This window comes from Oculina patagonica, chromosome 1 (genome assembly GCF_052425735.1).
Source record: "Oculina patagonica isolate OP01 chromosome 1, crgOcupat, whole genome shotgun sequence".
Lineage (NCBI taxonomy): Eukaryota > Metazoa > Cnidaria > Anthozoa > Scleractinia > Oculinidae > Oculina > Oculina patagonica.
In genome coordinates this window covers 32,154,025-32,166,760 of record NC_135758.1, presented here as the reverse complement: position 1 = coordinate 32,166,760, position 12,736 = coordinate 32,154,025, and the positions used below count along the sequence as shown (strand labels likewise).

The window sequence follows — 12,736 nt, the reverse complement described above, 5'->3', positions numbered from 1 at the left end:
TGTTCTTCCCCTTCCCACGTTTTGATATTTTAATCACAGTGGAGATTTCGGTTTCCATGCAGGAATGTTGAAAAATCTCTAACAAAAATTAGTACACCGCACCTTACTACAAAATCACCATCAGACACAGGAAATTGCTGGTGCTTTTTTTGGCACATGCATGTATAAAGCAATGGCAGAACAGTTGATCTCCTGACCACCTAGTCAGAACTCTAAGAATGAGACATGAAGCAATAATAATAATAAAAATAATAATAATAACAATCTATTATCTTTTATATAGCGATAGAAACTATTGTCATTAAATAAGATGCAAATGAGTTGCAGTGTACTGCAAAATAAAGCCACATATACTTTGTCATCAACTCACTCACAAAATGAAACGAAATATTATAGTCCAAAAACTTGACACCACAAATCCCAAAAACATTTTTTTATTTTTAATTCCACCTCATGTAAATTACAAGGCAATAGGTTTCCAAGATAATAGATTGTTCACTAAGTGAGTTGTTATTCACTATTTCTGTCAACTTAAGACATGAACTAACAAAACCCTTTTTCATCAACATACAAATTCAGCTCCCAACTTGTCTAAATGTGTTTCTTCTGTCATTAGTTGGGAGAATAATAAGAGTGTACACCAAGAACATCTGCTCTTGATGATCAGGTTTTTTATTCTCATGGCTTCTGTGATAACTGATTTTGTATTAACGTTGATTTACCTTTAGGATTAAAATGGTCTGTAAAGCTTATTACATTAAGCAAAGTTCTTTTGTTATGACCTTGCAATGGTCAGCAATACTCTTGTAATACAAGCTCTCTATGTCTCTTTCCTAAGCATAGCTTGATAAAAATTTCTACTGACCACACTATAATGTAATGTAAAATATGAGAAAAAGAGATGTACGGATATGCATACCTCCATGTCAGGTGAATAAAACAGGAACTAACTTACTACAGTGCGACCTACAAATTTCTCTTACTATTTACAACACGGATAGAGCCAAAAAAGGCAGGTACATTTCTTCCCGTTGCAAGTAAGACTAGTAAACTGATAGATACTTTAGCATGTTTAGAAACCTTCCACAAACTGCCTGATGATGTCAGGCGCAGCAGAGTCAAACCCAGCCATGTCAAGCATCCCTCTGTCATCGGGATCAGCCAATGTAAAGCCATTAGACGTCATTGCACAGACGATGAGCTTAGCATCGATACCAGAGTGTGCCCTATACTGTTTGAGGGCCTCACTAGGATGCACTGGTCCAGCCCATGTTTCACAGTCAGTGTAAACAATGAACACATCCACCTTGAGGTTCTTTTCTTTGGCGTAGATCATGGGTTGAGCACAGTCAGTTCCCCCCATTGGCACCTACAGTATGAGTTTAACAACTATCAGTATTGGCATACTCAGCACAATAGCACCGGGCGTAGGAATGTTGCAACCATAAAAAAATATAATGTACATATGCACTGTAACTTTGATATAAATCATTACAAAAAAAAATACAATGCCCGATTCCTTCTAGGGCGCGCCCCTGCAGGGAATCATGGTAGTTGTATTCATCAAACCATGTGCGAGACTCGGCATCGTTGCCGAGTCTCACACATGGTTTGATGAATACAACTACCGTGATTCCCTACAGGCGTGCACTATAGAGGGAATCAGCCATTAGATATGCACTGCAACTTAGATACAATTACGCACAACATGTAGATATAGTGGGTTTACCTTGGTGTAAAAACCTGCGAAGTTTTCTTTTCTTATTTGGAGATATTGTTTTTCTGGTCAACATTGTTCCAAGGTTTTTGTTTATTTTATGTCACACACAAGTCTTACAGGTTTTTACACTGAGGATAAGCTGATATAGATGTAAGAAAATTTGAAACACTGAAAAAAAAAAAAAAAGGAGTGGTTTAGGGGGGAGGGGAAAGTTTTAAAAAAAAAAAAAAAAAATAAAAAAAAAAAAGGAAAAAATTTTGATTTGTATGGGGTTTAATTGTGTAGGACTGAAAAGGGATGGTTTGCACCCTCATGAATAGTTAATGAATTTTACAATGTTCACTACTGACCTGTTCAATGGTTCTTATGACTGTATCAAGTCTCTGAGTTGAGTTAATATTCAGCGGCACCAGATGATGTGAAAAGCCCACAAAGTGATACTGTGGTTCAGTATGTGCTGTAAGCATTGCCATGGCAGCAGATGCCACCCTGGGGGTTATGGTTGTTCCGTTACAGTTACCCCATGACATTGAGCCACTGACGTCAATAGCCAAAAGGAATCGCTTATTGGTGGGCTGTACAGTCTGAAAGAAAAAACGTTTTTTAGCATACATGTACTTCAAAGAATTGGTTTGGCTAGATAGTCCAAAACAATGTTATTCAATTTGATATAGCACTTTTGTCTGAAAACCGGTCAAATTATCGTGGCGTTTTGTTGTTAATGTCAAGGTCCCCTATTCTTTTTGTGTGACATGTGATTAAGGTTGTTTAGTTATTTTGAGGCAAGACTGCATTTCTTGATTTGTGATATTGTGATGCATGATGGTCAATTCAGTCTCTTTTGAGGGTAATAACAACAAAACCATTTGAGTAATTACTCTGGCTGAACAGATTATTCAGTGAACCAATCAAAACTAGAAGCAATTATATGTAAATATTGTAATTTTAAATTCATTTTTCTGTGTCTTTTTTTATTTAGTTTAATAATAATATTGTTGCGCTTTGAATATTTTTATAGAAAAGCGCAATATAAGATTAAATATTATTATTATATTACATGTAGCCAGTGTGAAGCATGAAAAAGAGTGTTGAGAAGTAGCAGCTGGTTTAATTTTACTCCTGACTGGTTGAAAAAGTTGTGTGAGTTTCTTTTTTAAACAATCCCCAAGTTTAGTAATGCAGAACCAAAGCAAATGCAAATTACTTTAGACACTCAAGTGAATTAAATCACTGGTATTACTCGGTTTATTCTCAATTGTTCTACTTTATTTGAAAGGAAAGTCAACTACATTGCACAACCACAAACCTTGAAAGCGATGTAAAATGCCTCATCTAATGCCGTCACAATGGCTTGGTTAGGAGTCCAAGTAAGCTTGCCTTTGTCGCCTTGACCTGCTTGATACTGTTTCAGAGCCAACAGAATGGAGAATGGGTGAACACGAGCATCCTTTAATTTCTGTTCACTCCGCAGCATTTCACAGACCTTGGTCATTCCGTCTGACAAAGGTGCCAACACTCCAACACTCGTCATTTTACCAAGATTTCTAATCATGGCAGTCATGGGCATTTTTTCAAGGAGAGCCTCCCAGATCTGTTGCAAGCAAGAAAAAAATGAACTGTTATCTTAGGGCCCTATTTACACCTGATTCCGGAATGACTTTTACTCCGGAACGAGTTCATTCCATCCCCATACATTTCTCTGTATCTGTTTACATGATACCGAGACGAAAGTCAAGTCATTCCGGAATGAGTTCATTCCGGTTTTCATTCCGGAATGAAATTTTCGTTCCAGAATGACATCTCATTCTGGTATCACTGTAAACACGAAACGAATTTCGTTCTGAGATGACACCGCATCTCATGAAACCTCAAACGGAGGCCACAGTTTGAACTCAGAGCGAAAAACGGTAATGGTATTTCCTGTTTAGCCCAAAGAAGCAGCCCTATGGTCAAATTTCTCGTTAAAATTGCAGAATTGGTCATAAATGGGGACAATAACATGTTTGCGCGAAACACGCGCCCATCTTTGTTTTTGATCTCGCGCCGAAAACCACGCACGTGAAAACGCCTAGGTTGAGCCGGTCGACTGTTTCATGTGAATGCAGAACGAACTTCATTCCGGAATGAGTTTCGTTCCGGAATGAAAGTCATTCCGGAATCATGTAAACAGGCCCTTAGACACTACCTAAAAAACTGTAACCTTATTACAGCCACTTTCTCTTTGCCCAATGTAAAGCCCAGTAAGCCATTTTTTATTTGAAAACCCCTTTTATAAAACCACCCTGTCAATATGAACGTATTTGATGGTTCGTTGGTGGTTGGAGCAAGGTTTTCCACTGGAATTCTTTTCAAGAAAATGAATGTAAAGGGGGCATTTCAGCAAGTGTGGAGAAATAACCAGGGTTATGGAGGTTTCACTCCCAATCCAGTTCGCACCATCTGAGTTTGCACCCACCCTTTTGTAGTCCACACCCACCCTTTTCATTCAACTGAGTGCACTATTTAAAGCTTCATGGTTTAAATTGCAGCCATTTTGAAATATAAAGTGCACAGGATCTGGGCCGACCGAAAATAACAATGTGAGTTATTTGGATTTCATTACCAGAAATCAAGTTTAAGCGAACAACCTATGAACATAATTTTAGGAGCCCTGGCAAAAATAAAATATTATACAGCGGCAGATGGCTCTTTCTTTGTGCTCAGCTGTTGGGCTGTTATGTCACCCTTCATGCTATTGTTTGTTCTGATTGACTGATGATACATGGACCAGCACATAGCTGGCCAGATGGTGCAATTGATTCAAGTTTCCTCCACAAGGTAGAAAACATCTGAGAAGCTCTGTTGTTGCCTTTTGGTTCAGCGGGGTTCGCATATTCACAAGTATAAATAAGTTAATTAAGGTTTCTGTTCGCGTGCGAGTTTGCATATTCACAAGTATGAATAATAAGTCAATCAAGGTTTCGTGTTTAAAGCATGCATATTTGCATGTTCACAAGTATGGATAATAAGTTAATCAAGGTTTCGTGTTCAAAGCATGTACATTTGCATGTTCACAAGTATGAAGTTAGTTAATCGAGGTTTCCAGTTCAAAGTGTGGATATATGCATGTTCAGAAGTATGAATAATACCTTAATCAAGGTTTCTTTTCAAAGCGTGCAGATTTGTATGTTAACAAGTTTGAATAAAAAGTTAATCAAGGGCTCATGTTCAAAGGTTGGGCTCACATGTTCACAAGTGTGAACAACTTAATTGAGGTTTTATGTTCAAACTGTTAATTCCCATTTTAACAATTATGAAGTTAATGGAAGTCATTACATGGGAGTGAACTCTGTCGTACTGGGAGCAAACTTGGTTTCACGGTGGGAGCAAACTTGGTTTCACGTGGGTGCAAACTCAGAGAAGCCAAACCGGCAACCACCATTTAGCCATTTGAAATGAATTCTGCACTTACCAATGGTATGTCAGGAGGCTGGACTCTTTCATTAACACAGTCATTAGCCCATACTTGGAGACTCCCCTCCCCCCCCCCCCCCCCCATACAAGGGTTAACTAACACTACAGCTTTCAACTTTTCAGCTAACAATCCCCTATAGTTTAAAAGACTTTTTCATAATGAATTGAAACGTTGCTCACCTTACTAGAATTGAGATGGTTTGTGGGAAGATGTTCTCTCACCAGACCGTGATCCTTGATAGCGCTCACCAATTCGTCTTCGCTCATTGTCTTGGCAGCTTCTACCCCTTTCAAGAAGGTGTACACCGATGTGATATCCTGGCCAACTCCAGCCGCCGCTGCGTCAGGCTGCACGGCATCAAAGCCTTTGATCACATACTTCACGATGAACTGTATGGCTGGGTCTGTTGGTTTGACGTGGCAGAGTCGAAACAGGTCACGGTGGGACCATCCGTTTCGCTGTTTGTATTTGGTTACAGCCGTTGCTAGACCTCGTGGTTTCTTTCCGGTATACCACTTTTGAATCGCTTTTCGGTGGGCTCGACCCCAGCCAGTTTTTGGCTTGCTCAGCGTTTCACAAATCTCAACGAAGTTAAAGAGATGCGTAGGAATTCGCAACACTTGGTTGAGAGCTGCGTACGCCGCCCGTTTGGTCTCCAGGTGGGTCGAGCGAGCGCACAAAGCCAAAGACAAGATTATGGGATCCTGTTTGGCTGTACGACCCTCCGTGCTGTACTGGACAATTATTTTTACAGCTTCGGGCCCCCTACCTTCGCCAATAAGTCGCAACAAAGCCTGAGCGTTTTCTTGGCCAAGTTTCTTCTCCGTAGCGTAGTACGTACCACCTTCGCTTCCAAGCACAAGGAAGCGTCGGAACCTCTCCAAATCATCTACTTTCCACACAAAACCGCCTGCTTCATTTTGTACCTGGTTTGCTGCTATCGGTTGTGATTGCGGCGTATCCGAGGGATCAGCTGCCGCCATCTCCACGTCTGGGGGTTGTTGTTGAGCCATGCTTCCTGATCCTTCTGCTTTGTACTGTTTGTTGTTCGTCAAATCCCCAAATCCCAAACTTTTTACTCACTTCAGTTTCTAAAATACACACGGACCGAGTTGGAGTAGTTCTCCTCCTTTCGCTTTCGGTCAAAAAGTGCGTATTTAACAATATTTCCCTTCTTTTACCTGCTAAAACCCTCGTATCAGCAAACTTTGTAAATGGCTGAAGCGCATCCTGGAACTTCTGAAAGGACTCCGACCCAGACTCCCATCCCCCAGAAAGGGCTTCTTCGATGTTTTTTCTACTTTATCGGGTTTATTGCAAACATTAGATAAATTTTCACCATTTCGACCACCTTCATTTAAAATACTCCAAGTCCATTACCGAATTAAATGGGAAAATACTTGTTGTAAGGGTCAAAACGCTGAGCCCCGGCGCTTAACAAAATCGACGCTTGGGGACTGGGCCCTGTACATTTCACCACAAGTTGTCATCGCGATCAAAGCTGCTTACGCCAGCACTTTCAGTTTCGGTTTCTCGAGAAGATGCAATACAAAATGAATTTTTTATAAAGGCCTCTTTTGTTATGAGGGCGATTGATTATTTTATTACTCTTATCCCAGTACTGAGCTTTAAACCCGGCTTTGAACAGCAGGGCAACAGAAGTAGCCTGTTTCTCTGGTCCCTGAGAGCATTAAAGTAAGCAGCGTCTCTAAAGACTCTCAAAGCTGTGTTTGTAAACCCCTTTGTACCTGTACAACTTCGTCCCCAGGGTCTTCGAGAAGGGTCTATTTGCGTTACTGAAGTGTTTTGCATTGCGTTACGTAGCGTTACTATTGTAAGGACCTATCTCTCAATCGTATTGTAAAATTGCTGAAAAAATAAAATAACCATCACAAGGACATGTACAGAATATACTATCTTGATTACTGGATAAAGTTTAGTTGAATTAGAGCAAAAATAGGAGTCACTTGATATATGATTTCGCTACAGTACGACTGAATGTCAAATTCCTTTTCAGTTTCAGAGTCCACCATTACCGCAGCTACATCGTTTCAGTTTCATCGTTTATTTTATTTTATTTTATTTTTTTATCGCTTATTTTCTATTTCATCGTTTATTTTTTCTTCGAAATGGTAACTTACATCACAACAAAAAGAGGCCAGGCTTTAGATCTATAACACTGGAGAGAACATCAAATCCCACACGATCCTCTTTATATGCCAACTCTCCCGGATACAGACCCAATCTTCCGGTCGCTCCCTGGACGAGTTTTGCGATCTGCGCGGAAAAAAGGGAAGTCTCTCTTTTGCTTTAAATTCCGTGGGGACGAACGCGTAAGCGAGCGAGCGCAATATACGAGCTACGAAGCCGCGAGTGTGTAACGTGGGCTTTTTTTTCCGTAGCCCGCGCTACTCAGTCTAAAGGAACGGTTTGAAGTTTTATTTATGGTTAAATCGCCTTTTTCTTTCGTTGTGAGTTGATCAGCAAGTTTTGAAACCGATATCTCTGTTACAACAGGACAATAGGGGACAATGCAGGGTGGTGGGGGTTGGGGGTGGGAAGTTGATATCAGCAAGAAAACCGATATCTCTGTTACAACAGGACAATAGGGGACAATGCAGGGGGTGGGGGTGGGGGTGGGCAGTTGATATCAGCAAGAAAACCGATATCTCTGTTACAACAGGACAATAGGGGACAATGCAGACAATAACTTGGGGCTCAGACTAACAACCAACCAGGAACAACTGATTTTAGGTTTTCACGCTTTCGAGTCTCTATTTTTTGCCTGTTCCACACTAATCGGAATATTTCTTTGCTATGCTCTACTCTTCTTCCCAGCAGTTCGATCATTGGTCGGTTTGATATTTCAATACTTCAGTGTAAAACAGAACAAAAATTAAAATTAACAACACGAGCTCAGTACTGTTTCTTGCCTGCCTAAGTACCCTTACTAACATCCCAAACCTTTATAGTTTGCCATCAATTGTTCATGTCGTGAACTTGGTATTTTTGTGGAGTGATTGGTGCTTTTACCTTATTATGGGAAATTAAGGCTTGTGTTGGTACTGAAACGCGACTAAAAACGCAAGAAGAAAACGGCACTGCCCAATAAGAAATTAACGCGATAGATGGGGTACATTTCAAATGAGGAAATCAACGCGACGACACAAAGACAAAAATGTTGAGAAACAGGGATAAACAATGTTCGTGAAACGTTCCCCAAAAGTAGGGGTTATCGAAGGAATCTGACCGCTCCTAGCGTTCCTTGTAGTTGTAGTGATAACAGCTGAACTCCACCCTGATAAAAATAATGTTTTTTTCTAGGAGTCAACAACGTCTGGACTGTATCGAGAAATTGGGGCCAAAATAAATAAAATTAAGGTCATGGAAATTACGCTCCACTTAATTAACGGCGCGTAAATTAACGTTAACAAAAATTATCGCGACTTAAATTAACGCGAATTTTTGAAATTCGCGTTAAATTCATGCAGCGTTAATTTCCTATAATAAGTTATAGCTAGTTATGTGCCATTTACGGTGGCCCACGGCCATTTTTGAGAGCAGAGGTGCTCGGCTTTTCTAAATCGAATTTTGGACATGTAAATTAAACTTTAACCGATTTCTCTGATTTTTGGTTATCGAAATAACAAATGTTTAAATTTAATAAAGCTTTAAATTTTGGAGGGAATAAAGTAAACGATCACGAGAAAGTAAGCGCTTTTAGAAAAATCTATTTTTCGAAAAAAGCTAATATTTTCCAAATGCGAAGATAGATTTTTTCTTATTAATGTCACTTACTTTGAAATTCATCCTCGGAAACCCAGGGGCAGTTAGTGGGAGCAACGGGCAGGTTATCGGGACGACGGGATTTTCGCCGGGCGAAAGTTTACACGCGAAAGTCCCGTCGTCCCGATAGCCTGCCCGTCGCCCCCACTAACTGCCCCTGGGTCTCCGAGGATGCTTTAAATTATGCAAGGTTTAATGTAAGCAAGTGTCAACGAAATTGGCTGGGTAGAAATTGCTGCACAGTTTACTGTTGAATTTTATGCTTGTGTAATTTCGCAAGTTGTTACAACAACGCTTAAGTAATGCCAAGATCGTATTGATTATTTGAACCAGCTAAAACGTACGTTGCTGAAAAATCTAAAAAAGATCGGAAACTCCAAGCAAAAGTCAGGGTTTGGGTTTAACGAACAGGACTTATCAGGTCTTAACAATCGGGAACATTGAATTTATCACATACAAAAGAAACGCTATCTTTTTTTGGAGAGTCAAAAAATGTTTTTAAAATTGCTTGAAAATGAAACGAACCTGCTTCATTAAGTGTTGTTCCTAAATGCACCAAATGGCATTAAAGCGTGTTGAGATTATTTAAAATTTTCCTAGGAGGAGCATGCCCGGATCCCCCCTCCCCCCCTTACGGGAATATGTTTCCCTTACGAGCCTGTTGTTTTGTTGATTTCATTAGAATGATAGGGCCACACAGTGCTTGTCAAGTGGGTCATAATTTCTCTTTTGTCACGATGCGTTTGACAGTTCACTGTCAATAATGTCTGTTTACTTTAACGAACGACCCTATTCAAATGTTTTATAGCCGTAGGAACCCATTAAAAATGCCACCTGCACTTAGCTTCCATATAGAACCCACCTGTCATCGGCGCTTTTATTCTAATTCGTTTATTTTCGGCTTAATGTTTTTCTCAAAATGCAGAATTAAATGCGCGGGGAAATCATCTTCGGTTAACCATGCTCAAATCTGTCACCAAGAAGTTGAAACCGTTTATAGAAGCGAAACTAAACGAGGACTACGTCTCTATAGCGAACGATGCAAATTTATACTGCCTTGACTACATAGAGGAGAGGCTGAAACGCTCCAATATCGAGTCGGATCTCGAATTTATCCGCCCTAAAGATGTCTCTGAAAACACTCTTTCAATTTCGGAAAAAATAATCGAGGTGGGCGAACTTCTGGAGACTTCGTATCCTCATCTCTACAACAATGTTTCCAAACAGCTCAAGGTGAAACTTCGAAGCGAAGTGATAGTCAGCGATATTTTCAGGAACTTTGGACGCGAGCTGTTTCGTGAAGGGGTTACTTGGGGACGAATCGTCGCCTTGTTCGCATTTGCTGCCGCCATAAGCGCCGACTGTATCACCCAGGGACGGCCAGAGCTTGTTAAAACAGTGTTAAGCTGCGTGAGACTTTATGTGTTGGATCATTTGGCGGTCTGGATAAGGAGCCAGGGCGGCTGGGTTAGTATAAACTCACAAATCTACTCTTTTTGTTTTTAGTCAGTTATTTGTGAGCAAAAACAATTAATTAATGTACTGCTTACTGCCTTGCCTCCTAAAAAGCAACATTTATTCCCATGCAAACCGAACGAATATATATTGAAAAATCAATCGTTTCTCTAAAACAGCAAACATAGATAAAGAGCGCATTCAGTACTTGACAAGGCGTTTCAATTGTGATTGATTTTGAAAGAGAAATTTTATTTTATTTTCAAGTTTTTTTTTTGGATAATTTCGTAGTTATAACTGACATAGCAAACTTTCACTGAGAAATACATCCCTCATCTCATGTAAAATAAAACGTAAGAAAGAAAATCGGAGTTTATAAACTCAGTTAGTATACACTCCTACTCATCACTGCATTTGAAACTCTTACTAAATCAGCTCAATTGTTGTCACCAACATTTTTTTCTGAGTAAGTTTTTTAATTAACTTCGCATTCAACTGATCGAAAAGTTGAAAAAATCAATATTTTATCATCGCTGTAAAATACAAATACAGTAAAGCGGCCGCGAAAACAATCAAACACATAGCAACAATTAGCGACACGAGAAGAGCGGAACACATTGCAACATTTGCATATATCATTAATATAAACCCACAAGCCGCATTCGATCAGCCGTCTCCTTCGCTTCGCCTTAAATAATTCCTACCCTTTCTCTCATTAATTTAATTTTTGGCGGTACTTAGATTTCGCGCAAATGCCGGACAGGGAGCCATACTCTGTAAAGATTTCTATTCGCGATTTTGGGGGGAACTGAACTCAAAGGGCATTAAATTTCAAGAAAATACTGTTAATATTCAAAATCTGCATATAGTATTCTGTTTTTATTTATTTTATAACGCGAGCACTCAAGTGACAGCTGTGAAGGTTGCCACGACATCCATGGCGCTATGACTGAAAACGGCAGACTCAGTCCTGTCTCTGACTGGCAGACTTGAGCTACGTCACGGCGATTAAGCGGAGTTTTGGTCTAATCAGTTCTGAAATTAGTGGTAGGCAACTAATGCCAGAAAAAACATTATCTTTGAACATCTTAAGGTAGATATCACCTTAATTTGTGGATAGAAATCAAACCACGGCAATGAATATCAATTTTTGAAGGACGCGCGGAAACAACTTGAAAAGTTTAGCCTTAATTTATCAAGTTGAAATCCATTTCCATCCTTGCCACCCGCAGCAAAAGACGCTTGCAATCAATTTCAGTGCTATTATATAGCAATTGTTATTAAAAATGGAGCATTATTTTTTGGTTTCCTTTGACACAAATATATACATTTTGGCTGTTCAAAAATCTGTTAAAATCCGTGGCAAAATCGAGAGCTAACCGTAAACAGGTTAACCGGAGTGCTATCAAGGCAAATTAGGGACGGACCATTATTTTTTTGGAGGGGGAAGGGGGATGAAAAATATTGAAAATAATGTTTGCAGGGCCTGGAAAGACAAAATAAATTGTTTGCAAAAACGATATGTATAGCAAAAAATAGTAAGAATTTCGAAAAAAAATGTTTGCAGAGGTGCATAAACTAAAAAAAAAAGTTTGCAGAGGAAAATTTTTCATCCCCCCCCCCTCCAAGAAAATAATGGTCCGTCCCTTAGAGTGCAGATCTGCAGTCTGTATTCGGAACTCCCCCATCAAACTAAATTAGAATACCATTTTTCAACAGATTGACATCAGCGAAAAGTTCAAGTGCATAGAGAAGAGATATTCCATGGCGTATATTCTCCGATGGTTTGACTATAACAGACAATGGCTTGTGGACACAACAAAGGATAGACTGTACTCACTTTGGCATGCGATAAGTGAATGTATGGGTCTTATAAACGGTGGATAGCTAGCAAAAAAGAAATTTCATCAGAAGCGCCAAATTTTATGTGTATAAAAAATATTCAAATGACGTTAAAATTCTACATACTAGAACCAAAACAAAATAAAGCAATGAATAAATTATAGAGATACATATATATTATGACCAGAAAATAAACAAATCTTTCATCTCAAACATAGGAATTGTGTTATGCTCTCCCTACAAGCAGTTGTCAGTCAGTCAGTCAGTTTTTCCTTAGTGCGTCGAGAATGAAGCTAAAAAGGACGTGCGTGGAAAAATGGTCGTGGGAAACCTGGGGTTGAGACAGCCATTTTCGCACTCGCGCTCTTTTTCTTTTCTTTTTTTTTTTTTTTTTTTTTTTTTTTTTTTTATTGCTCTTACTGATTCATGCACCTCATTCATACATCTGACAATTACTACCGATTCTACATTGCATCACT

The 12,736-nt window shown here is 39.5% G+C and overlaps 2 protein-coding genes across 2 annotated transcripts; one reads left to right on the top strand and one right to left on the bottom strand.

The window, feature by feature from the left end:
• Positions 1 to 420: 420 nt before the first annotated feature.
• Positions 421 to 6,421, bottom strand: LOC144664394 (RNA-binding protein RO60-like). Its single transcript, XM_078525508.1, has 4 exons — positions 5,354 to 6,421; positions 3,027 to 3,311; positions 2,071 to 2,304; positions 421 to 1,369 (listed from the first exon to the last, which is right to left on the bottom strand). The coding sequence occupies exons 1-4, from the start codon at positions 6,185 to 6,187 to the stop codon at positions 1,073 to 1,075; spliced, it is 1,650 nt and encodes a 549-aa protein (XP_078381634.1). The 5' UTR covers positions 6,188 to 6,421; the 3' UTR covers positions 421 to 1,072.
• Positions 6,422 to 9,806: 3,385 nt separating this feature from the next.
• On the top strand, positions 9,807 to 12,569 carry LOC144650002 (bcl-2-related ovarian killer protein homolog B-like). The gene is made up of 2 exons (XM_078509640.1): positions 9,807 to 10,427; positions 12,135 to 12,569. Exons 1-2 carry the CDS (start codon positions 9,921 to 9,923, stop codon positions 12,300 to 12,302), a joined length of 675 nt encoding a protein of 224 aa, XP_078365766.1. The 5' UTR covers positions 9,807 to 9,920; the 3' UTR covers positions 12,303 to 12,569.
• Positions 12,570 to 12,736: the final 167 nt, after the last annotated feature.